General features: G+C 46.0%; 2 protein-coding genes across 6 annotated transcripts in view; one reads left to right on the plus strand and one right to left on the minus strand.

The window, feature by feature from the left end:
* On the plus strand, window positions 1–24,175 carry ANKRD13C (ankyrin repeat domain 13C). The gene is made up of 14 exons (XM_064664883.1): window positions 1–425; window positions 4,546–4,587; window positions 6,627–6,731; window positions 7,759–7,844; window positions 8,897–8,942; window positions 10,661–10,727; window positions 11,996–12,140; window positions 12,809–12,940; window positions 13,706–13,867; window positions 14,559–14,638; window positions 16,479–16,577; window positions 17,195–17,295; window positions 18,162–18,310; window positions 22,387–24,175. The coding sequence occupies exons 1-13, from the start codon at window positions 119–121 to the stop codon at window positions 18,290–18,292; spliced, it is 1,503 nt and encodes a 500-aa protein (XP_064520953.1). The 5' UTR covers window positions 1–118; the 3' UTR covers window positions 18,293–18,310; window positions 22,387–24,175.
* SRSF11 (serine and arginine rich splicing factor 11) overlaps window positions 23,642–26,421 on the minus strand; it is a 17,755-nt gene continuing 14,975 nt past the window's right edge. For 3 of the 5 annotated variants that reach the window (XM_064664885.1, XM_064664887.1, XM_064664888.1), the window contains 4 exons: window positions 26,280–26,369; window positions 25,630–25,725; window positions 24,867–25,005; window positions 23,642–24,760 (listed from right to left, as the gene is read on the minus strand). In XM_064664885.1, the coding sequence (XP_064520955.1) occupies window positions 24,563–24,760; window positions 24,867–25,005; window positions 25,630–25,725; window positions 26,280–26,369 (523 nt within the window). In that variant the 3' untranslated portion in view covers window positions 23,642–24,562. The remainder of the gene's footprint in view (window positions 24,761–24,866; window positions 25,006–25,629; window positions 25,726–26,279; window positions 26,370–26,421) is intronic. The other 2 variants (XM_064664886.1, XM_064664889.1) reach the window with 1 other exon arrangement.

Below are 26,421 nucleotides of genomic sequence, written 5' to 3' on the forward strand. Positions count from 1 at the left end.
GAGCAGCGGCCCAAGATGGCGGCGCGGAGCCGCGGCCCGTGAGGCGCGGGCGGAGCTGCGGCCGCTCCGGGGGCTCCGGGCGGTACCGGCCCCGGCGGCTCGGGCGGCACCGCCGGCCATGACCGGCGAGAAGCTCCGCTCGCTGCGCAGGGACCACAAGCCCAGCAAGGAGGACGGGGACCTGCTGGCGGCCGGCGAGGACGAGGCGGCCGCGGCGCCCGGCGGCGCGTTCACGGGCGGGAAGGGCGGGCGGGCCGGGGGGCACCGCGGACCCGGCAATCACCGGCACCGCCCGCCCGCCCGCGCCGCGACCGCCGGGCCCGAGCGCGGCCCCTTCCCCGTGCACGAGTGCGTGTTCAAGGGGGACGTGCGGCGGCTCTCGGCGCTCATCCGCACCCAGGGCATCGCCCAGAAGGACAGTCACGGTGAGCGGGACCCGCCGGGGCTGCGGGGCCGGGGCACCGCGGGGGGAAGAGGGGATGGGGAGTGGGAGTGGGGAACTCGGGGGAGCTTTCCAGAGATGTGCAAGTCCCCTTTAGAAGGGACTTTGGACAAGGGCCTGGAGGGACAGGACAAGGGGAATGGCTTCCCACTGCCAGAGGGCAGGGTTAGATGGGATATTGGGAAGGAATTGTTCCTTGGGAGAGTGGGGAAGCCCTGGCACAAGTTGCCCAGAGAAGCTGTGGCTGCCCCATCCCTGGAAGTGTCCAAGGCCAGGTTGGACGGGGCTTGGAGCAGCCTGGTCTATTGGAAGGTGTCCTTGTCTGTGGGCACCAGGGTGGAATGAGATGAACTTTGAGGTCCCTTCCTACACAAAGTATTCCAGGATTCCATGATTTTTGTAATATGACCGAGGACAGTATCAGCTTCTCTACCTCCCAGTGCTGGCAGAGCTGCTTCTGACCTCATGTGTTGCTCTGTGTCCAAACCCTCACATTTAAAAAATACATTCTTTTTTGAAGTGTCCAAGCTGTCACCTGTTTACTCTGGGAGATGATGAGCAGTTCCTTTGGGTGTTGACAGAGCAATCTTTGATATTTCCTCAGGCTACAAAAACAAACCTTTTTCTCCCCTTTCTTTTTAAATGCTTTAATTCTGGGGTTTGAGAGAGCAAAATCTTGTTCCCTGCTCCTCTGCAAACTTGTTCTGTCCACAGAAGTGGCAGTGGCAGAGGTGGGAATCTGATCCTCGTGCTGCTCTGTAATGCCTAAATATTTAATGTCTTGCCAGGACATTTTAAAATGTGTTTATTTTGGGGAATATTTTATATTTTATATTGTTAAAAAAGAAATCAGCCTGGCAGATCAGCTTAAGCTTCCTGGTTAGTTTTAATCTCTATTTTGCCTACTTATTTCAAGAGTAACATGGTCCCTTTCTGCTGGAGAATTCCAAGTTACACGTCTGTGGTGTCACAGATGTTGTGGCAAAGGGAACACTTGTGTTCTGTTTCTGATCAGGAGAGGAACATTCCCTTGCTTTTTCTCAGTTGTGGTCTGTGAAGTCAAAAGCAACATGAAAGTAGAGCAGTCTTGGGACTGGCATGATGACAGGAATAATGGAATTGGGAATTAAAGACATGTCCTTGGTAACACTGGGCATGGAAACACAGCTGGAGGTCCAGAGTAACCCAGGGCCCAGCTCCCAGGCAGGAGGGCAGGAGTGTTCCTTACAACTGGCACCACATTTTCCTCAGGACGTTGTTACAAATAGAGCTGCAGATATGTTTATCCTGCCACCTTCATTCCAAACCCTGCAGCAAATCCTGGTGGGATGAAAGCAGCAGACTTGGGGAGGATTTTTCCCACTCAATGTATTCGGGCTGCTTATCCCCTGCTCCTCCTCTAGTTCCTCTTTAAGTAACTGAGCAGCAGCTCAAAATCTTTACTTTGAGGCACTTCCTGACCCCTTTTTGCTGCTCTATCACCCTCCAGGTGCATCTCATTGATTACATCCTTTTTTAATCCATATACATCTTACACAAATGTCCCATTAACATCTCGCTGCTTTCTCAGCTCTCTTTACAGTTGGGACACTTTGGGGATCTCTGGCTCATCATCTTCCTCCAAGTTTTTACTTGAACTGTTCAAAAAACCCCACAACAAACTTCTTGGTGTCTTGACATTCCAAAGGCCTGACTAAGATTTCTGTGTTATTGTTTTCTTCCTGCCTGAGTCCATCTGTCACTTGTTTGCATAGTTGAATTGGGAATTATTTGGGGGAGAGAAATTGAGCTTGTGATTTGCTCAGAAATAAATCAGAGGAATCCTAGGATGCGATAAGGAAGGGACAGAGGAGAGAGAGAACTCCTAGGAACAGTTATTGTCTATAATCCAGGTCCAGTTTTGGTGGTGGATCAGTACAGGAAAGCCAAATCTTGTACAGTGGGAGACTCTTGGTGTTCTGCTAAAACAATTTGAGTGTTAATTGAGTGCAGCCTGTTGGGCTCCCTAAAATCAACCTCCTGCCCAGCGGAAGGCCAGTGCCCTTACTCCCAAAACAATGAGTTTCTTGGGAGAAACCTATATATACACCTATTGAATTACTTATATGTCTATTATAACATGCATTTAAGAGCTTAAATTGTGGAGTAGACAAATCCTCTTGCTGAATTACTGCTGGAAAACTGCCCTGGCTCCCTCATGGGTGTTGCAGGTGCCTTACCAGAGGTTAAAGGCTGTGCATGTTTGGGGGCAAGTGCCATGTTTTATGTGTGTTTTTATGCAAACAGTCCTTGTTTGCCTGCCTGGATGTGCAGTGCAGGATCCCAGGAACTGCTGGAGCACTGACTTCTTGAAATAGAAGTGTCTGTGCTGGGCACTGGTGAGGCCTCACCTTGAGAGTGTCCAGTTCTGGCCCCACATGAGAAAGAAGAAATTGAGGGGCTGGAGTGTGTCCAGAGAAGGGAATGGAGCTGGGGAAGGGTCTGGAGCACCAGGAGCGGCTGAGGGGGCTCAGGCTGGAGAAAAGGAGGCTCAAGGGGGACATTTTCACTCTCTGCAACTCCCTGACAGGAGGGTGGAGCCAAATGGGGGTTGGGCTCTGCTCCCAGGGAACAAGGGACAGGACAAGAGGAAATGGCCTCAAGCTGTGCCAGGGGATGCTCAGGTTGGACATCTGGAGGAATTTTCTCATGGAAAAGGTGGTCAGGCATTGGAGAGGGCTGCCCAGGGCAGTGGTGGAGTCCCCATCCCTGGAGGTGCCCAAGGAATGACTGGATGTGGCACTCAGTGCTCTGGGCTTGGTGACAAGGTGGGGATCGGGCTCAGGTTGGACTCAGTGGTCTGGGAGGGCTTTTCCAACCTCAGTGATTCTATGATTCCATGATGTTATGAAAGTGCTTACCCCTGGCTCTCATAATTTGCATCCCCTGAGCACACACTGTGGCTCATGCTCAGATCCTCAGGAACGTTATTTGCAGCACTTCACAAAGCCTGGCTGCATCCAGGATTCCAGGGGATGCATTGGCTCGCAGATGTTGGAGCAGCTATTAATAGAAACAGGGAGGTTAGTGAGTCCTAATGAGCATAATGAGCTGGTATGGGCCTGCCTGGATGCTGCCAGTGACCCAAAAGATGATTTGCAGGACATGGAGAGCAGCTCACTTGGACATGCAGGGCAGAGTTTCCTTGTCCATCCAAGATTCCATGTGCTCCATGTGCTGGCATTTGTGTGGTTGCCTCTCATGTGTAGCGCATCCTCTGCACAGAGCAGGTTCTTCCTGCTGACATGATCCTGTAAAATAACCCTAAACCAAGTGTGTTCATTATAATTGCCAAAGCAATTTGGTTTCCAGCATTTTGTTCTCTCAAATCCACTGCGAAAATGTTTAAACATGTAAAATACAGTTAAATTGAAGAACTTTGCATCCCTAAGCTCCATAAATAAAATATGGCAGGAGCCTGGTAGCAGCATTAATCCAGAAAAACAGCTCTGGGGGCCTCACAAGGAATATTTAACAACAGAAATCCCACCTCTGTCATGAGCATCACCAAGAAAATGGGGCCAGGTTTGAGTGTCTGTTGATAATCTCCACAGCTTTCTTTGGAAACAAGGCATTAAAATAACCAAAAGGAAGCTTTGTAGAGAAGTTGCTGTTGCTTCTCAATCTATCCAGTGCTGGAGTAGTAAAAAATGTGTACTCAATCTTTGAAAAATTCATAAAATAGGCTCTTAAATTTTTAATCAGTATCATATCTCTGAGTAGCTTTTAACCCAGATCTGTCAGTCTGGGAAGGGATCAGACGCTTCATACCATGAGGAACAGAGGGGTCTGGGTTGTGTCTTTCTTGAAGACACAACTGGACTTCTTTGACTGGAGTAGGTTTGAAGATATCATTAAAAACCTCTCTTGGCCCATGAAACGTGTCTCAAGATATATTTATTTTGACAAGTATAATCTAAGTGGTTACTTGGAAAAATGTCTCTGCTCTGGTGGGTTTTGGAGTTTTCCTTGGTTAGACCAGAAACTGAAGTTTCCTGAGGAGGAATTGCCATGGATTCTGGTACCTTGAATCTAATATCTTTTATTTCTATGATTTATTTTAGGAAACACTCCTTTACATCTTGCTGTGATGTTGGGACATAAAGGTAGGTAAATCCATCTGTTTTGTTACCTCTTCAATGATCCTGAAGATTTGGGGGCAAGAGGAAAAAAGATTTTTCCGTTTTCCAGAAGGTGATCTTGTGTTCTAAGCTAGTTCTAAGTTGAGGTTTCCTGGAAAGAGGCTGCCATGTGGATTTTGAAGAGAAAAGTGGGAAAAGAAATCGGAGCTGTTCTCCAGATCAAAATCAAGGAGCTGGGTAGTGACTGGGGTGGGGTGGGAGAGTTGTAGCAGTCGACTCATGTGATGCCAGAACAAGAGCAGAGGGTGGACTCAGCTCCTCTCTACAAAAAGAGATAGAAGGAAACCAGGAGAGAGGCCCTGACACAAATTGCCCAGAGAAACTGTGGCTGCCCCCTCCCTGGAAGTGTCCAAGGCCAGGTTGGATTGGGTTGGTTTAGATTTCAGTTTGCAGTTCACCTCTTGCCTTCTTTGTAGTCAGTCATGTGTCAAGTATAAAGCCCTAAATCCTTTAGGATGCTCCTGGTGAGCCTTTGTCCGGCTTGCCTAGAGAAAGGTTATTTGTGCAAGATAGAGTTATATCATAGAATGGCCTGGATTGGAAGGGACCTTAAAGATCATCTCTATCCACCCCCTGCCACAGGCAGGGACACCTTCCACTATCCCGGGTTGCTCCAAGCCCCGTCCAACCTGACCTTGGACAGTCCCGGGCATGGGGCAGCCACAGCTTCTCTGGGCAACCTGTGCCAGGGCCTCACCACCCTCCCAGGGAAGCATTTCTTCCCAATATCCCATCTAACCCTGCCCTCTGGCAGTGGGAAGCCATTTCCCCTTGTCCTGACTCTTCATTCCCTTGTCCAAAGTCCCTTTCCAGCTCTTCTGGAGTCCCTTTAGGCACTGGAAGGGGCTCTAAGGTCTCCTCGGAGCCTTTTTTTTCTCCAAATGAACACCCCCAGCTCTCCCAGCCTGTTTAAGTGGAAATGGAATCTGGCTGGTAATTCCAAGCTTATTTGCCTGCCCACTGCAGAGTGATGTTCTTGTCTCAGGCACTATATTTAAGGAACCATAAAAATACTTCAGTGTGTTTGCTGAGTTAGTCAGGGCTTTTGTTTATGTACCACAGGAGATAGTTTATTCACCAGGGAAGTATCTCTTCCTCCCCAGTCCCTGTGCTTGCAGTGACTCAGGGGTGTTGCATCTGGAATGACTAGTGCAGTTTCCTGTAACACCTGTGGTAGGAAAATAACCCAGCAAGTCCCTCTCTCAGGCCCATCCTTCGTGATGAGACATTCCCTGAGCCTCAGCTCCAGCTGCGTCCTGCTCCATCCCCTGCAGATGGGTCAGATGGTTTTAGTGATATGTGGTCAGGAAACTTTCTGTGGTTGGAAACTGAAGAACCATTTCCAAGGATCACATGGAAACACTGAGGACTTCCTTCTCCCCTTGATTTTAAGGACTCTTTTTCATCGCCCGTCACCTTTTACCCATGGAGAGACAATGCAAGTGGAGCTGTGGTGTACAGGCTTTCCTGGGTCAGAGGTGCCTGTTTGCCCTCCTTAAATTCCATGTTTAAATTCCAGGATGTTACAGCCCAAAATCTGTGTCCCCATCATCAGTTGGACCCTCGGGCAGAGGGGGATGAAGAGAGAGGGGAAGGCCATGAGCTGTCTGTTTGTACAGGAGTTTGGGTGTGAAGCAGAGAGAGTTGATGTAATATCTGAAACATATTTCCTATGTAGTTGTGCATTTACAGAACATGCAGAAATGCAGCTTTATAAAAAGCAAATTCTAAGAAGCAGAAGGGCCATGTCTTCAGTGTTATGTAATTGGTGGTTGATCACCAATTATTTTTAGTGCTAATATTGAACAGGGAAGTGCTGTAAGTACTTACATAAATGGGTTTGTTTGTTAACGTGAGTCAGAATCCAGATATGTATTTTGATAATCTGTTAATTATCTGATATTAATATCTACAACTTTGGCTTTATTATCATTTCCTTTGTTATGACTGACACTGCTGCATCCTGGCTGTTTACTGTTAATAACATGAATATTTTGTTCCAGAATGTGCCCACCTGCTTTTAGCCCATAATGCTCCAGTAAAGGTGAAAAACGCTCAGGGATGGAGCCCTCTGGCCGAAGCCATCAGCTATGGAGACAGACAGATGAGTAAGCACCTCTTCATTAACCCAAATTTGCCCAATTAATCCAAAATCGAGGCCTCATTCAGAACAGGAAAACAAAGCTCTTCAAGCTCTGTTATTTTATCATCCCCCTCTTTTAGTTCTCTCAACAGTTTCCCTTCAGCTGAACTTTTTTGTATCTCAGTGTGATCAGGCAGGTCCATTTCCTTGATAAGAAATTGCATTAGGTTACATAAGCAAAATCTTCCCCCTGCTCAGCATTTAATGATTGTGAAAGCTCTTCATGAGCCTTCTGTGTTTGGAATGGGAGTGACATGGGCAGGATGGATTTTAGCTGCGTGGGATCATCTAATTGGAGCTGCTCCCTATGGTCACAGGGTTGTTTGATACATCAGCTGGCATTGGGATATGGCTTTTAGTTTGCATCTCAACAGGCCAGTGGGGAAATGTTATTTTTTGTTTGTATATTTAAGTATTTTATTTATGTATTTTAATATATTATCCAAATATTATTTATTCCCCTCAGATGTGGAGTAGTAAAGGGTAAATCATTCTACTGCCACTCACTAGTGGATGTCAATAATATTGGGTATTGCCATGTGTAGTGGTACGTTCCTATAGCAGAAAACTCACTATGTATTATATATGTAAATGTATTATTAATGTATTAATGCCCTGATTTATAATATACCAACAATATTCTCATGTCAGCTCCTCACACAGTCTGTAGACTCATGTTCAATAACATACATTTGCACCCACATATTTACTAATACCTGTGTAAAAAAACCCTCTTGACTATATGCTTTATTTAATAAAAAATAATTTTATAAACAGTAAGTTAATAAAATTATTGGGCCTTTCTTCCTGCTGTGATCAGAGCAGACTGGTGTTTAATCACTGTAACTCAAAATTAATTTCTCCACAGGCTGATGAAATATTAAATTGCATTGTTGTTGGTTTTTTTTAAGATGTTAAGTAAAACACCTGTAATTAAAAAACAGATAGATTACCAAACAAATAGATTGACCTTGGAGTTAATTCCTGTTCAGTTTCAGCACTCCTGAGGAAGCTCAAGCAGCAGTCCAGGGAAAGTGTTGAAGAAAAGCGACCTCGATTATTAAAAGCCCTGAAAGAGGTAAGTTGTGCTGTCAAAACTGATGTGATGGAAAGTAGTGACTGACTTTCGAAGAATAGACAATCTGGTAAACTATAATAAAGTTTTACATGTTTTTACAAATCTCTTCTGCTCTGAAGAGCAATCTTGGCTGACAGGATCCATTTTGAGGGGTCACAGAATTATGTTTATTTTAAGACAATATTTCCTTCTCCACTTCTAGAAATTCAAATAAAAGGTTTATGTAAGACAGTCCTGCTTGTCATCTTTGCAATCTAAAATGTAAAGAATCTGTATTTATTTTATTACACTTTTAAGGCTTTCTTAAATCTTTTGTTTTGATGAATAATTTACTGGTTTGTTGAGTCACCAGTCACAAATGACACTTGCTTTTCTTGCTTAGTAATGAAAGAGATTTTTGGTTTAATTCTCCATCTCCGTGCACAATGAATTCCTCTTGGACATAGTGAAATAATCCTCAGTTTAGGGAAAGCAATTTGTGGCAAATCAGCTATTTATCTAAAGTTAATTAAATTATCCCTCTGGAAATTGAGGTGATCCACCCTGGACACCCTCATGGTGGAGTTGCCTGACATGTGTTGGTGGAGGCAGAGGAAGTTTTACCTGATGACTTCAGCACATTTCCAGAAGGCCAATTGAAATTTGTGTCTGCAATACTCTGAGCTGAAACCTAACTCGTTAATTATTATATAATTAATTATAATTCCATGCAGTTGCATGTGATCAATCAAAGCAAACATAAAACTCCAAAGATTTGGTTTTTTAAACACACATTTACAATAAATCTTCTGCAATCCACAGCTTAATAAATAGCTGTGTGAACTTTAATTTTTTAAAAGTAATTAAAAATGAAAGTCAAATGAAATACATGATTTTATTAGCATTGATTCTACTGCAGTTAAAGCTTCAGGAAAGTTTAAGTCCAGTATAAATTCAATACAATATTGGAGAAAGTGTTCTTGTTTGAAAGACAGACTTCTGCCTGTCTTTCAGGAAATGTTATGGTTATTAAGCATTAAAAGCTTGGTAATATATTCTTCTTTTCTTCTCAGCTAGGTGACTTCTATCTAGAGCTTCACTGGGATTTTCAAAGTTGGGGTGAGTGGCTTGCATATTCCTTCCACAGGGAGATAATGGAATCAGCCTTCAGCACACTTGTGCTCTAAAGCTTCACTTCTCTCCTGCTTTGTGTGTTGGGAAGATCACAGTTCAGTTCTCAAGATCTGAGTCATAAAGAAAGGACAGACAGCTTTTCCCAGAATTATTTTTGCGTATTCGTTTTCTGAGCTAAATTCTATTTTAATCCAGTTGCACAAAAAGGGGGGAACAAGCTGTTTGCTTCAAAAACCTGATGATTAGAAGAGTAAAATACTAAAAGGGCTCTATGTGGCCCATTGCTGTCACTGAACAATTTGAACAATTTAGTTGAGCAACTGGACTCGGGGCACTTAATTTCCCCAGTTTCAACCTGTTCTGAGTGGTGACTATGAGTTCAGTGCAGCTCTTTGGGAGGTGCTTCAGACTTGGCTCCACCTCAGAGCTGCTCTGCTGTGCTTGTGTCACCTCCAGTGGTGTCTCCATTTCCACCTCCTCTTACCAGAAGAAGAAAAATGTAAATAAGTGAGTAAAAATGCAGTAACAATGATCAACATGTCTGAATCCTATCAAAATACTGGGAATGATTCTGCCCATAGCAGGGTGTTGGAACTGGATGAGCTCTAAGCTCCTTCCAACCCAAACCATTCCAGCATTCATTCTGTACCTTCTGCTACTGGTTGACATTTGTTAGTAATTTATAATACTTTATAGTAATATATAAGGAAGAAATCCTTCCTGTGAGGGTGGTGAGGCCCTGGCACAGGTTGTCCAGAGAAGCTGTGGCTGCCCCATCTCTGGGACTGTCCAAGGCCAGGTTGGACAGGGCTTGGAGCAACCTGGGATAGTGGAAGGTGTCCCTGCCCATGGCAGGAGGTGGAACTGGATGATCTTTAAGGTCCCTCCCAACCCAAACCAGTCTGGAATTCCATGATTTTTATATACTTCAATATAGGCTTAGTAGAAATAAAGCCAATTTCCAGGGGTGCTCTGCTCCAGGAGTCCCACTGTGCTTCTCTTTATAGTATTTATTTACTTTAATATATTTCCTTTCTTGAAGGCAAAAGATGCTGTGGGCAGTGCTTCTGTCCTAAATATTGGCTCTGTTAGCTAAGTCTGTTTTTGGATGGTCTTAATTCTTTGCAGTTTTGAAGAAACTGTTGAAATGTTGTTCTGTGTCTTAGTTTTATTGTTATAAAGTAAATTCTTTTTAGAGTAAGGACAACTGCAGCCTTGTAGATCTCCATGTCATGGTACCACATGGCTTCACAGTTCCAATGGTGCTTTAACATTTGGTTGATATTTTAAGCTTAGTGCTTTGGATTATATTTTCTGCTTGTGGCTGTTCTGCTTTAATTGTAACCAGGCTTTGAGTTGGTAAAATATATAAACTGTCAAATCACAGAATTAAAATTGTAAGCAGCTTGAAGACAAGTTAGGAGAATGTATAAATGATTTAGCTGTGACTGAATATAAATGATGTCCTGATGTTGAAAGCAGTGGGTGCAGTTACAAATCAGTTTTACAATTACAAATCAATTTTACAGTTACCAAATAGAAATAACCCTGGTATTAGTCTGTTGTATTTGATTGAGATGATGATGGATAATGCTGTAATTGCATTAAAATACGCCCAGAGTCAAACTGATGGTCTGGTTTTATTAGAAATAGTTTGCAGAGGAACCTCAAGATCCTAATTTCCTTCTCTCTCCCCTCTTTAGTGCCTTTACTTTCCCGAATTCTGCCTTCTGATGCATGTAAAATACACAAACAAGGTATAAATATCAGGTGAGTGCTGGGTTTGCACCCAAATATCTGCATGTCAGGGAAAAGCCTGGATTCCAGTGGGTCCAGAGAATTCCCTGAGGAGTCTGCACGTGTCTGTGACACACAGTGTGGCTGTGCATGTGCTGGGAACTTCAAGGTGGCTGGTTTTCTCTCTTCTGAATTTAAAGTAAATACAAAGCAAAAGCAGTTCAGCTGATAAGGCTTTATCTACCAGACATGCCAGTGAAAACCAGGGGTTGGATATTTTTAACACAGTTTCAAATAATTGTATTAAATTCCAGTGTTTTGTAGAGAAATGTTGCTGCTCCAGTCTGTAGTTGAAAAAAATCATGTATTTTTTCTTTTTAGATGTGTAATGTGACAGATTCACAAACTCAGTGTTGTTTTCAGTAGTCTTTCCAAGCTCAGCTCTTTAACTGGGTTAGTTTGGGGGTTTGAATTCTTTTACTTTTTCTTTAGGTTCCAAAGCTTAAAACAAACAAAGAGGTGTGAATGTGGTTCCTAAGATTCAATCTGTAGGAAATTTTGCTGTAATAAAAGTGTAAAGATGTGTAAAGTGACTTTTTAGGTGAAATTTGAGTCTGGGGCCATTATTTTCCTTCTCATTTCTGAGTGCTCTGCCTGTATGAGACTTGAACTGAGGGGAAATAGATAAATCCAGATTCTTTCTTGAAATCAGAGGAGTATTTAAGAGGAGTATTTAAGCCTTCACCACTTAGTCCTGAAAGGGTCACTCAGTTAAGTCCTTTAACCACCTTTGTTAAAGAAATAAATGTTAGAGCAATGATGGATATGAACTGTCCTTGGCTCCATCTTCTTCCAGTTATCCAGGGCAGCAGAAGCATTTCCTTTGTGTTGGTGAGGGGGAAAAATAGAAATAGCAATGAAAATAAGTCAAATAAAAAAAAAAAGTCTCTTTCTTAGTCCTGTTCAGAATTTGGGTCATGTCCTAATATTGTTGCTCAAATCAGAGGCTGCCACGTGTGGAATAATGTGTTGAGGAGTTCTCAGTGTGCAGCACATCCTAACTGTGTAAATTCTGCACCTCCTCATGCTGGCAGTTCTCAATACAATCTTCTGAAGAATATAGCAATTTTTGTGATCATTTCTGCATCCAGACTTCACTCTGAAATATTCACTGAAAACTCAGCCCTTCACATGTTTGACTGCGATTGAAAAATTCACATTTCTGCTTGAAAACTCAGTTTACTTGTGTGTTTGAGTGTTTATGGGTCTTTTTTTTTTAAAGTGTGGGTGTGTTTTCACAGGCTGGACACAACTCTGATAGACTTTACCGACATGAAGTGCCAACGAGGGGATCTGAGCTTCATTTTTAACGGTGACGCCGCACCCTCTGAATCTTTTGTAGTTTTAGACAATGAGCAAAAAGTTTACCAGCGAATACACCATGAGGTAAAGCTGGGGAAGGGGGGTGGGACTGTTTTTGGAAGTCTCACTTGCTGTATTAAGCAAAATGTGCCTCAAAACCACCCGAAGAACTGCAAAGCAAAGAATTTTTTTGCTCAGTTGGTACAACTTGAGCCGTGTAAGGGGACATCAAGTTTTGTGATGAAAACCAGTGCTTGGGAATATTTTGAAAAAATATGGTTAAATTATGACATGTGCTACTTCTGATCTTTTCACTGGGCTTAATTTAGGTGTCGTCAGGTGGGTTTTGAGACTTGTTCCTTCTCTCTGCATCCTTTTAGTCACTCCATGGCCAGTTTGGTTGATAACAGTGTGAGGGTCTGACGCACTGGACCCCTTGTAATTAGTGAAGTCTTTAATTACGGCTTTATCCCCCAATTACTTAAGCAGATGGATTATTGCCTGTGGAAAGGGTGTGGCTGCTGATCTGCTGGATAAATCCCATTGGGATGCTTTATTCACATTAATATTAAAGATTAAGCTATTTGGAAACCATTTGGCCAGAGGTTTTATGAAACAGTTTGAAAATTCAGAAAATGCTGGTTCTGGGAAAAGTTCCAAAGGCTTATGGATTTGTATTTATTTGTTTATTTTTAGAAGAAGTGATCATTATTTTTTAAGTTCTTTTCAGTATTTTGGGATTTTTCTCCCAGGAATCTGAAATGGAAACAGAAGAGGAGGTTGACATTTTGATGAGCAGTGACATTTACTCTGCAACGTTATCCACCAAATCCATCACCTTCACGCGGGCCCAGACTGGGTGGCTCTTCCGGGAGGACAAAACTGTGAGTGTAGAGGGAACTGCACAGGGAAAACAGTTCAGAACCTGGTGGTGCTGTGGCAGGGGAGGAAGGAGGATGAAAAAGCACTGGGAAGAGCATTGGAACAGGTTGCCCAGAGAAGCTGTGGCTGCCCCATCCTTGGAAGTGTCCAAGGCCAGGTTGGACAGGGCTTGGAGCAACCTGGGCTAGTGAAGGTGTCTCTGCCCATGGCACGGGGTGGAACTGGATGAGCTTTAAGGTCCCTCCCAACCTAAACCAGTCTGGGATTCCAAAAGAACAAGGTGTTCAGAGTGAAGGTAAAATGTCTCTCCTCGTATCCCCACAATTGTCACCATGTGGCAATTGGTTGGACCATGTGGAATCTCTCTGCTGGGCTGCCTTCATAAGGAAAAAAGAAGAGGAAAGATGACAAACTGTAGCTGTTGGGCAGGGGGAGAACAGATTGTACTAAAAATTACTTTATTATAGGATTCTGTGGTCTCTGCAGGCTGATTCCAGCGTGTGGTCCTATTGGAGAAATGCAGGGATGGGAATGCTGTGGGAGGGGAATTCAACCAGATTTCCCTTGCCCACTCCTAAATTCTTAAGTTTCCATTCATAGAAGTACCTGTTCCAGGTGGAGTTCTGGGATTGCCCCCTGACAGCTCATGTGGGTGGTTGGGTGAATTCCATTTCAATCCCCAGTTCCCCTTATTGCAATTATTTGGATACACAAGAATTTAAATGTATAATGTAAGTATAATATTTTATCTTATTCCTTTCATGCAGGAAAGAGTAGGAAACTTTTTGGCAGATTTCTACCTGGTGAATGGACTTGTATTGGAATCAAGGAAAAGAAGGGAACACCTTAGTGAGGAGGACATCCTTCGGAATAAAGCGATCATGGAGAGCCTGAGCAAAGGGGGCAACTTAATGGAGCAAAATTTTGAGGTATAGTTGATAAACCCTCCACAGTATGTGAATTTTTGCATAGGAGAATAATCTTTCACACCAGTCATTGTGCGAAATATATAATGTCTTTATTTTGTCCTGATTTTAAAATGATAAACACAGCCTACAAGTATAATGGTGGTGAATTGTCCTGATTAGTGCAACACTGAGGGATTTCTGTGGTTGTATTGGGTATTTCAGGCTTAATTTGTCTCTTAAAAGAGATGATGGGTTTGGCTGTGGCAAATCACTTTGACTTCTTTTAGACCAAATCTTTATTGTCTGGAATGAAAGGAAAACCAGAAAGGCAATCGTGTTTCTCTTCAGTTTCATTACCATGGAGCAAAGCCTGTTATTAGCACAGGAAATCAAGAGCTCTTCAGAAGGAGCCAGACATCAGCTGGGAACACACATAGAGCATTTAAAGTGATTAATTGATTTCTGTGTTAGCTGGTGCTTGTGACTTGGCACTCAGACACTTGAATTAACTGATTACTGATGGAGGAAAACAGCCCAATTCTATAGAAAATGCACTTGGAGGCCAAATACCTCAGAGGAGACTGAGAGCAGGAGATAGAAAAGCCCAGGGAAGACTGTTACTGTTCTCCAAAGCTGAAGGACGGTTGTAGGATTTGAATGGCAAATGGAAGGGAATGTGAGGATGGATAAGGAGATGTGTTTCCCTGCACAGCCCGTGCGCCGGCAGTCCCTGACCCCGCCGTCCCCTAACACCATCACGTGGGAGGAGTACATCTCTGCTGAGAGTGGGAAGTAAGTGCTGCTGCCTCATGGACACCTTTATGTGGTTGGGTTGGGAGTGTGAGGGGTTTGGTTGGTTTTTTTTGTGTTCTCTACTTGGTGGATGTTTCTTATTTATGTTTTTTGGGGGGACAGAAGAAGGTTGGGTTTAGTGTCTCAGGTGTTTGATGTTCCCCAGTGGGCTGGGAAGGTGATACCTGTGTGTGTGAACAGTATTAGTGCATCTAACTAGAATTCCAGAAACCTGGAATGGTTTGGGTTAGAAGGGACCTTAAAGGTTATCTCATCCCACCCCATGCCATGGGCAGGGACACCTTCCACTATCTCCCAGGTTGCTCCAAGCCCCGTCCAACCCGGCCTTGGACACTTCTGGGGATGGGGCAGCCACAGCTTCTCTGGACAACCTGGGCCAGGGCCTTCCCACCCTCACAGGGAACAATTTCTTCCCAGTATCCCATCTAACCCTGCCCTCTGGCAGTGGGAAGCCATTCCCCCTCATCCTGTCCCTCCAGGCCCTTGTCCACAGTCTCTCTCCAGCTCTCCTGGAGCCCCTTTAGGCAGTGGAGGGGGCTTTAAGGTCTCCTGGAGCCTTCTCTTTTCCAGGCTGAGAGAAAATTATAGTGATAAAATACTAGATGAGCATCTGCCTGACTCCCTTGGCTGGAAATGGAAACAATTTTAAAATATCTACATTTAAAGTAGCTTTTTTTATTTTTAAGGAAGGTTTTCTGACAAATTCATTCCTGTAATTAATTTATCTGATGATAGTAATAAGCAATCCCATTCACTATGTTTAAAATAAAAGTGTATGATGCAATGAGACTCCAGTGGCAGTATAAAGAAATGCCAACTTCTGGAATGCAGGGGCAGAGGGATCTTGTGCTGGCTGGATCTTTTCAAGATGTTCTTCTCTAGATGTGTAGCTGAGGAGGGAACAGCTGTAACTTAAATGAATTTCCAGGAGCTTCATTTGCAGGAGATTCAAGCAGTTGAGTTTATTTTCTAGGAATACCTGCTGGCAGCAGGAAGGGCCAAAAAAGGAGTTAAGTATGTCACAGAAGTGACAAAAGTCCTTTCTCCAAAGGTATTAGACAATCCTATAGTTACCAGGGGATATGAAAATATTACAGCACAAGGTTATTAAAAGGGCACATGGATCTGTCTGGGTTCTTTTAACCTATTTAATTTTTAATGTATTTGAGAGAGAATGAATATTCAAAGTAAATAGGTTTGTCTATTCAAGCAGAATAAGTAGGACAGAAATATGTGTGTATATAAAGTTTTGCTTTGTTTAATCTGATTCACTGGTGGGAGTTCAATGGGAAATCCAAATTTCCAGCAAAAATAAAAGTAGAAGAAAAAGAAACTTTACATTATTTGTTACCTGCCTGTTCCTTTCCTGTAACAGAATTTGCTTGCCTGGGCTTTCCAGTGTTGCCTTCCAGGGATAGCTGAGGAACTGAAAAAAATGAACCTTTTTCTAGTTTAACTTGATACTCTGTTCACATACAGACTATTTTAATTAACAGCTGAAATCAGCTGGACATATTCTGGGGAGTTATTAATGAACACTTCCTGTAGTGCTTACTAATACAGTGGTTACCAGGAATTGTTTGAAGATTTTCTCCAAGTATTTTCCCTGTTTTTGTCTTGTCTCCTGTTTTAGCAGAACTCAGACCAATCTAAATTAAGATTTTTTTCATGTTTACTGTGCACAGTTTTTCCAATAAAGCAAATACTTTGAAAGTAGGGGTTCTTTACTGATGTTTTCAGACTCAAGTCTGGTTTCCTTCCTTTAAAACCAGAGTTTCCCTGGGAAACACTCACTTTGCCTCTCCCCTCTCCCTCACAGAGCTCCTCATCTGGGCAGGGAGCTGGTCTGCAAGGAGAGCAAGAAAACCTTCAAAGCCACGATAGCCATGAGCCAGGAATTCCCCTTAGGAATTGAATCGTGAGTCCAAGTTACTGCCCATGGATGTTATTTGTGTGTAGGGAATGTTTTACTGTGTTTATGAACTGCAGAATCCTCCATATCCTCAGGGTGGGAGCTGTCAGTGTAAAACCTAGGGGTGAAGTCAGGCAGTGAAGCAAGAAAACCCTTGAAATTGGGAATCTGGGAGCTGGTGTGGCTGATGTTGGAGGAGCGAGGCTCTTCTCTGACTTAATAAAAGCAGAGCTTTGCTCCCTGATGCACCTGATTCTACAGAATTCTGAAATGTTTTTACACATAACAAGTTTTAGCACAAAATTGTGTCCTGGAAACCAATGCAAACCCATGTCAGTTCCTTGTGTCTGTGGAGAAGGGGGATGGTACCACATCCTTTAGTCTCCTGTGGAAAATGAGGATAAGAAATGAATATCCTAATGTTGTTTTGTTGCCTGTGGTAGTTATGGATCACTGAGAACTGGATGTGAGGGTGACACAAGCTCTGAGGAGATGGATGGAGAAGGATGCTGTCACTGTTCATCTCCTCTTTTCTTCACTTGCCCCTTGGGTCATGTTTCTCCTGTTCTAGAGGGACAACCTGTGGAACAAGGATTTGTAACAAGCTTTGCTTTCCTTTGCAGATTGTTGAATGTCTTAGAAGTAATTGCACCCTTCAAGCACTTTAACAAACTTAGAGAATTTGTTCAAATGAAGCTTCCACCAGGCTTTCCTGTCAAATTAGGTAAGGACATAGCAACTCCTGTGGCTTTGTGTATACAAAAATCACAGAACCATTTGGGTTGGAAAAGATTGAGTCCAGCCATTCCCCAGCACTTCCAAGGCCACCACTGACCCATGTCCCCAAGTGCCACATCCACACGGCTTTTAAATCTCTCCAGGTGTGGGGACTCCACCACTGCCCTGGGCAGCTGTGCCAGGGCTGGACAGCCCTTTCCAGGAAGAAATTTTCCTTTATATCCTCTCCAGATCTAAACATGTGCACTTATTCCTGCAATATGAAAGGTCTGAGTTTTGGGAAAGAACTCTCGCCTACAGTGTTACTGTAGTTTCAGGAGAACATAAATGTTGGAGCCTTACTCCAAGAGCAGTGGAATATGCTGGATTATTCTTGCATTAGAGGATGATCTCAGTCAGGAGTGAAATATTTTGTAGAAATCTTGCATTTCCTTTTCCTCAAGGATTACTGGTGATGTGTCCCATTTACAAATACATAGAAAGCTATTGCATTTGTAACAGATGGAAATGGATAAATCAACTTAACGGGACAAGTGATCACAGCACAGGCTACCCACAAGGAATAGCACCTTTCCTAAGGGATAGACATCCTAAGGATGTCTGGCATTGCAGTGAGGTGTGTGAGCCTGACAGTCCAGGACAGACTGGTCATGGAATCCCACACTGGTTTGGGTTGGGAGGGACCTCCAAGCTTATCCCACTCTACCCCCTGCCATAGGCAGGGACACCTTCCACTAGGCCAGGTAGCTCCAAGCCTCACCCATCCTGGCCTTGGACACTGCTAGGGATGGGGGTTGGTATCACTATTGGCATTTCTTTGCCCTTCATTGTCCTCTTTTCCTTCCTCTCCAGATATCCCTGTGTTTCCTACCATCACAGCCACTGTAACGTTCCAGGAGTTCCGTTACGACGAGTTTGACGACTCCATCTTCACAATTCCCGATGACTACAAGGAGGACCCCAGCCGCTTCCCGGACCTCTAGTAAACTGGAAGGCTCCTGGTGAATATCCACACCGGCGTCCCCAGGGAAAGGGAATGGATGCACCCACACTAGGGATAGAAATGTGGGGCACACAGGAAGGGATAAACTCCATAACCCCGGAGAAAAGGGAACAGGCATCAATGGCTGATGTACTGACACTACAGTGGGCATCTCCTCCACTCCCAATTCCAGCAGTGTCCTGCTGCTGTTCCCTGTGGCACAGCGAGCCCTGACAGAGGCAGCTCCAGCCCTGGCAGGAGGACCTGCGCTCCTTTTTAAATTTTTTACGCTGTTGGTGACACGCAAGGCCCTGCTGGACCGTCGGCACCGGAGCTGGGCCGTGGCTGGATGTGAGCCCTGACCCACCTGTCCATCCCGGGAGCCCTTCCCAGCCCTGCTCCCTGAGCTGCACAGCTCAGCCATGGAATGTTGCAGGAGGTATCCTCAAGGAATGCCTTGGCTGTAGATGAATGAACCAAAGGGCACCACTGGACACTTGGATTTCCTGCAATCCAGGGCAGAGCCAGCTGTGCCCTACAGGGAGGGAGGCCCAGCCTGGTGCTATCCCTGTCTGATCCCTTTGTTCCTGCTCCCAGCTATCCCTTCTCTCACTGCTGTGCTTTCTGGCGGGGGGGTCCCTGAGGGTGTGGGAGCACTCTGGACTTGGCTGGCCAGGAATGGCACCTTTTAATCCTTATTTTACCCTTCACTTGGGAGAGTTGCCCCAGAATGGCTGAGCACCACCAGGTCAGCTTGGGTGTGCCCTCAGCAGCCCCTGGAAACCTGGGATGCACAGAGGCACCAGGACAAGCTCAGGCATTAAACCTTCCTGCAGGAGGAGGTTCCCTGCAGTGGGGTTATTGTGGTGCTCATGGAGAGCTTTGGTTTGGGGCATTTCCACATTAATTTTCTGCCTCTTCATGTTTTAATCACAGAGATTCCCAGACTGGTTTGGGGTTGGGAGGGATCTTAAAGCTCATCTTGTCCAACCCTCATCATGGGTGTTTCAGTACTCCAGCTTCTCAAGCTTATTCCTGTTCCCAGTGGTTCCAGTCTCCTCATCTGACAATAATCCAGCTTCTTGGGGTTTGTTGGGCAGGATTTGTGCAAAAGGCTGATGGTGCTATTTGTTTGTATGAAGAAACTTAGATTCAAGTGCTGTGGTGTCATTGTACAAAAATGTAAATATTTTCCAAATTATATTCTTTGTGCACTGTAGGCAAAACTTTTTCTGGAATTCCATAGAGTTAAGGATCAAAGTTTATAATGAAGAGGATCATCGATGCTTAGTGGAGGGAACAGCTGTGCTGCCCACGAGGGATCAAGGGACGGGCTCAGCACAAGGCAAGGTGTCAGGTACACCTGTGATTCCAAACTGCTGGAATCTGATCCATCCCAAAGAGGCTGCTCTGGGGAAGAACAAGGAGGAGTCCCAGGGAATCACTGTCTGCAAAGTCCATGTGCACTGGAGCGGGAGGGTGGGGTTGATCCTCTCCCAACTGTGCTATAAACCTGCAGGGAACAGGGAGCACTGGGGCAGGGGAAAAGTGCAGCTTTGCAGCCTGGGATCGATACACTGGAGTTGTTAATTCAAATTCAAATCCCAAATAGAACTGTAGGGAAACAAGCAAAGGGGCATGGCTCCTGCAGTACTGTGTTGGGGCAGGTGTGCAACATCCACTGGGAATAATGGAACTTGATCTCCCAAGTAATGACGAATTCCTGAAGTGTTTCACACCTCTGGGATGAGCTGGCATCCACCTCCTGCTGCTCCTCGGGGCCAGCCAGGATCCTGGGATGAGTGTTGGTGGGGCCTGGCTGCCCTGGCCATTCCCAGTGCCCGTTCAGGGCGGAACGTTTTGTGTAGCTGCCGGACCTGTGCCAGGAGCTGAAGCAGGTGCCACACAGGAGTACCCAGTTTCCTGGGAATTCCAGCACAGGCAGGAGCTTTCCCTGAAGGTGAATGTCAGAAATCCCTTTCCTCAGCATTACAGGGAGGGATCCACAGGTTTGTGTTACTTTGAATTTCTAGTTATCCCAAATTCTTCCATGGCTACATGGAAGGAGCATCACTGGGGCTGTGGGTCTTGGGCATTGCAGCCACTGCCAGGGATGGGGGTTGGGCTGGGAGAAGAACAGAAAAAGGGGTTTATGTGGCCTCATGTGGGACTGAGGGTCCTGTGGCTCCATCTGCCTCTGGAATATTCCCTAGTGGTGACTGTGGCCATGAGGTCTCTTTTCAAAGCCAGCAGTGGGTCCTGGAAGTGCTTCCTATGGTTCCTGTGGCCTCTGGCTGCAGGTTTGGGGGATTGAACCCCCTGAGGACACAGCTGCTCCCCCAGACACCTGTAGGGTTTGCAGGAAGGTTTTGCAGTGAGTTGCTGTTGAGGCTTGTTCTGAGTTGGATTGTGGGAACAGCTTTGGGTGACTGCCCTTGTTCTGTATTCCAGTGAACACACCTGGCTGCTCCTCCTCCCTCCCCTCCCTGCCTGTGGAGCTGAGGGACGGGACTCCCGTGGGATTGGCCCCCCAGCTCCAGTTCTGGGGGCTCCCAGAGCTGCTCTTGGTACATTTTTCCCTGGCCCTTGGGATGTGTTTGCTGTCTGAAACATTCCTAGGGATGAGTTCTCACACTTAGGGACACCTGGGGCACAGTTTCCCAATGGATACATTGCAGGAATCCTCAGTGAGAGGGACATTGGGCTGAGCCCCTCCTGGGGACAGGCTGTGGCTGTGCTGCTGTGGTTCCCTAGGGACTGTCCACCCTGATATCCATGTTTTCTTCCCTGAAGCTGTTTTTTCTCGCCGGGATTATATTGCACGGACACTTGGTGTGTTTGTGGGCTGGGAATGTCTCCCAGGAGCTCCAGCAGTGCCTGGGGAGGTGTTCCCCATCTGGAGGGAACCTTAGCCCCAGCCAGGGGTGGGCACAGGGTCCCTCCCCCTTCCCATCTCCTGGTCCTGTGTCTCTGGGAAATTCATTTTTCTGGCAGGATTGATCCAGCAGAGCTTCAGCTTGGCTTTTCCCCTTTTCCTCGAGGCCAGGCCAGGTGTTGGGACGGTTTGGTCCCTGGGACTAGTGCTGTGCTCTGTGGAGTACAGACCCACCATCTTTGTACGGAGTCTTGTCTGTGTGTGGCAGCTCAAGCTCATCCCAGGGGCAGGAGGGACATCCCTACAGAGACCCCGTGGCTTGGGAACAGCTGGGGGACCAGGAACGCTCCTCTGGACCTGCCAGCTGGGGGTGGGTGTCCAGGTGGGATGGAAAAGGGAGTGGGCATGGGCTGGGTGGGAATGGCCATGTCCTGCTGCACTTGGACACCGCAGGGGCAGGTGGGGAGGAAAAACAGCCTGGAGCCTGCCCAGGGCTGTGCTCCCATCCCACCACAGCTTTCCTGAGGTTTTCTTGGCTGCTAAAAGACAACCACAAATTTTGCTAAACCAAATTCAGAAATGGTTGCGGGAGAATCCCATGGGTTGTTTCTGAACCCAACTGTTCCACTGGTCTTCCAACCTCCTGCTCTCACCTGTGGCACAGGGAAGGCGTTGGGTTTCCCCTCCAGGAGCTGCTGTCCAGCCACTGCACTCACCTCCCTGCGATTCCATTGTTACACAAACCTCCAGGTGTGTTTGTGCTGGAATCCCACCATGTTATGTTGATATTCCCACCCACCCTCTGTTCTTTTCATGTCTCTTCCTGAGTTGTAATTCCCGCCAGGAGAACTGCATTATTTAATCCGGATTAACCAATTCCTGTAATGCTGCAGTTTCACTCTTTATTTTCCTGACAGTTTGTAACTCCCATGGAAACAAGTCACTTCTCTTGCGTTTTACTGTCGTCTGGTCCCTGTTTTTATCTTCTCTTCACTAATAGTCAGTTTTGGTTGTATCATTTGTTAGAATAAAGACCAAAATATGCTGTTTGATTCTGAAACTGCTCCACCTGTGCAATCCAGGCTTCTCTCTCCGGGACAGCTCTGCTGTGGCTGCGTCTCGGAGCAGGTTTGGAGGGGAGGGACAAGCTCATGCTGCTGAGTCCTGCAAGGGCATTTTCTTGGTCATTTTTTAAATAAAATCCTGCATTTTCATTACAGCCTGTGCTTGGCCCTCTGTGAATCCTAAGTTTTGGGGCAGAAGGACACAAAGAGCAGCTCCTGGCACTCGCCTTGAGCTGAGGGATCCAAGTTTGGAACACTGCCTGGAAAGGGGGGGGAAGGAGACCCAAGTTTGCTGAACCGTGTTCAGTAAGTACAGAGGTTTTACCTCCCAAATCCAGCAATGGGCTCACTTTGATCACAACATGGGTTCTGTTCTGACTTGAAGAGCAAAACCTGGAGTGTCTGTAGAGGTTTTATTCCTTGCAGACAGTTGGGTGGTTTTGGATTGGGTTTTTTTGTGGGTTTTTTTTTTTTTTTTTCCTTTTTCCCTTTTCTTTTTTTTTTTTTTTTTGTTTTGTTTGTTTCAGGAGGGTTTATTTGGGTTTTTTGGGGGGGTTTGCTGGAACCACTGGTGATCTGAGTGATAGCTGGAATGTGAGGCTACTAAATTTTGGGTTGCCATTACCTGCACGAAGCACTTATGGCTTCCTGCCTTCCTCAGAGGTGAGTGGTCATGGTTGCATGGAAATATAAGCCTGTTTTGCAAATACTTTCCTTTTTAAAAATACTTATAGAATCCTAAACTTCGACAATTCCCTACCCTGAACCTAACCCTGCCCTCTGGCAGTGGGAAGCCATTCCCCCTTGTCTTGTCCCTCCAGGCCCTTGTCCAAAGGCCCTCTCCAACTCTCTTGGAGCCCCTTTAGGCACTGGAAGAGGCTCTAAGGTCTCCCTGGAGCCTTTTCTTCTCCAGGTGAACATCCCCAGCTCTCCCAGCCTGTCTCCAGAGCAGAGGGGTTCCAGCCTTTGGAGCATCTCTGTGGCCTCCTCTGGACTCCCTCCAGCAGCTCCACATCCTTCTGCTGTTGTTCCTCAGGGCTGGAGGCAGCTCTGCAGGTGGGGTCTCACCTGAGCAGGGCAGAAGGGCAGAATCCCCCCTCCTCTGCTGCCCACACTGTGGGATCAGCACAGTACTCAGGGGGTTCTTGGCTGGGTCATGTCCAGCCTCTCCCCCACCAGCACCCCCAAGTCCTTCTCTGCAGTCCCATAAAAACTGCAGATTCTTATTTAAACCCATTTCCCCCCAAGAGCAGAGTAACTCATTCTTCAGTGTAACATATTCAACCACGTTTTAAAGAGATTAACTTGTCAGGTCCTTTTAAAACAGGTAGATGGAATAAAAGTCCCCTCATTCCTTAGAGGTTAAGTTGGGTGGTAGAAATAAATACCAGAAGTTTTCTAGGAACAGGAGTTTAAGTTTCAGGGTTTTATTATCAAAGTTTTGTAAAACAATTTCCGAAACTGTACATCGACATGGCACAGACTGTCGCCTACTTTTGTCTCTTTACCTGCACAAAAGTAAAAGCTCTGGAGCTGCTGGAACTAAGGAACAGCTTGGCTAACTACTCTGCAAATTCCATGGGGTCATTGTGTGCGGGAGGGACGGGACACTGTGGGACAGGAACACAAACTCATTAGTTTATACAACTTGAGATCAAGTAAAAAGTACATTATCAGGTGGACTTGCTTTTAAAGCAAACCAAGGTCAGTTTAAAATGCACTCCCTGCTGCAGCGGGTGAGCTCCTGAGCAACCACACCTGGGATGAACTTCCACCAACCCTCCATCACTGGGCAGGGCTTCCCTTCCCTTCTGGGCAGGGAAACCCATCCCAGCTCGCCCTAGACAGCACTGAACGGACTGAGAGCCCTCAGGAAGGTCAGTGCATTTTAACTCTGGCCAAGCCAACAAAACCCACCAGGAAAACCAAACCAAACCAACCCCAGCATGTGGCTTAAAACCAAAACTAAACCAAAGAGGACAAAAAGCTGGTGGGATCCAAGGCTGACCCTGGTGTGAGGTCACGTGTCAGGCTCAGGGGCTGCCCCAGGTGTGTGTTGGTGCCACACTCCCCAGGCAGCCGGAGCATCCCTGCCCTGCTCCCGGGACACTACAGGGGGACAGGGGGGGTCACACACAGCCCATGCTGTGGGGGGGTCATGCAGCCTCGGCCCCAGCGAGTCCCCCCCACCTGGAGCACGGAGGTCCCTCTATCAAGCTTTGGGTGTGAGTTAGTACAGGATGGACAGACCATGGAGAGCTCGGAGCTGGATACATCTAAGATTGAGGATTAACAAGTACAGATAAAAGAATCACACGGGTGGCCAGGGGGCTCAGTCGCTCATGTCCATGTCCTCCTCGTGGTGGTCATCCCCGTTCACTTTGGATTCCCTGCCGAGGTCCCCACTGCCCTTCTCGGCCCCAGGCTCCTTCCCCTTTGGGGAAGAGGCCTCTGCCAGTTTCTTCTCCTCTTTCTTGTCCTTCTCGCTGTCATAGCCCTGCTCCTCCTCATCGTAGTCCCTTGTGACCTGCTTTGCCAGGGAAAGGGACACGTTAGCACAGCCCTGGGGTGGGTGCTGGGGGTGGGGCACATGGGGTGTGTGGGCAGGGGGGACTCCAGGGGTTTATTAAACATACTTTCACGTCCTTGTCGCTCTCGGATTTCCGGTCTCGATCCTTCTCTTTGTCTTTGCTTTTCTTTTTCTTGCTTGTCGACCGCTCCCTTTCGTCTCTGCTCCTCTCCTTGTCCTTATCCTTCTTCTTTTCCTTTTTATGCCTGTGATGACACAGCAGAAGGATGAAACTCACCCTCACCCCAGGACTGGAACACATCCAGAGTGTCACCCACAGTTCACTACAAACCCAAGGGAAAATGGCAGCAAGCAATTTAGGGAACACCCTGCACATTCAGAAGACTCCCCAAAATCCCAATTTCTTAGCTCCAGATGTAGCACAACAACCACAAAGCCAAGGCTAAGAACATGGAACATCCCAAGTTGGAAGGGACCCACAAGGATCATGGAGTTCAACTCCTGGAGAGTAAGAACAGCAATGTGCCAGCGTTCTACAAAGGAGCACCTTGAGCTCCCCGTTCTGGGAGAGGGTCACAAACACCCAGGGCCACCCCAAATCAGGTGACTGCTACTGTAATGAGCCAAAAGGAATGGGAATTCTGGCATCTCCTACTCCCACCACCCCTGGAACAGCTCACCCTTGGCATTCCCAGGCAACAACAGAGCAGCTCCAGCTTGGAGCTGATCAAATGATGCTAAAAGGGGTAACAGGCAGCAGAGATCCACCCAAACACACTCCATCCTCAACACAACACCCCAGGATCTTCCCTATAGGTGACATTTTGGGAATTTTCCATCTAGACTCATTTTTTTAGCCACTCCCTGACCTTCTTGGAGACGGGGACCGGGACATTTTCCGTTTGGGAGATCTGGGCTTTTTGGGTGACCGTGTTCCACTCCGGCTCCTCCTGCGCCGTCTTTCTCTGTAGCAAAGACACAGAAGCTTTTTAATAATTTATGATTAAAGCTACAAATACATCTCTTTCTCCAAACCCAGCCTTGTTCAAAGGGTACTAAACAGTTGCTGAAATTACAAGTTAAACTTGGAGGTTTTTTGAAACAGTAACCTTTTGCATATATTTATTCCCTAAATCAGGAAGAGTTCAGCAGTGACCTCAGTGTCACACTCTGATACAAAGCAAGGAGAAACTGTTAAAGCCCAAAGCATTTACCTCAAAAATAACAGTTTCAGGGGAAGAATAAAGTATCTTATAGACAGAGAGTACATGTCCTTTTGTGCCTGTACCAGATATATCCACAAAGAAATCATCACCCAATGGAATCCTGGAGTACCTTGGCTCGGGAAGGACCTCAAAGCCCATCTCATTCCACTCCCTGCCATGGACAGGGACACCTTCCACTAGACCAGTTGACTAGACCAGTTGCTCAACTGCAAGAACATTCTTCCTATTTAATATTAAAGTGGATCAAAATCATGCTGGAAAGAGAGACCAAGGAAAATCCCCTGTTCACATACCTGCTTGTGCTTCTGGATCGTCTGGTTGTGCTGTAGCTTTTGGGGGGAGTTTTAGAACGTTTCTTTTCTTTCTCTTCCTTCTTTTTATCCCTTTTAGTAAAAGAGAGATTGTCAGGTTAAGTCATTTTCAAACCATTTAAGC

The sequence above is a fragment of the Pseudopipra pipra genome, chromosome 9 (genome assembly GCF_036250125.1).
Source record: "Pseudopipra pipra isolate bDixPip1 chromosome 9, bDixPip1.hap1, whole genome shotgun sequence".
Classification (NCBI taxonomy): Eukaryota; Metazoa; Chordata; class Aves; order Passeriformes; family Pipridae; genus Pseudopipra; species Pseudopipra pipra.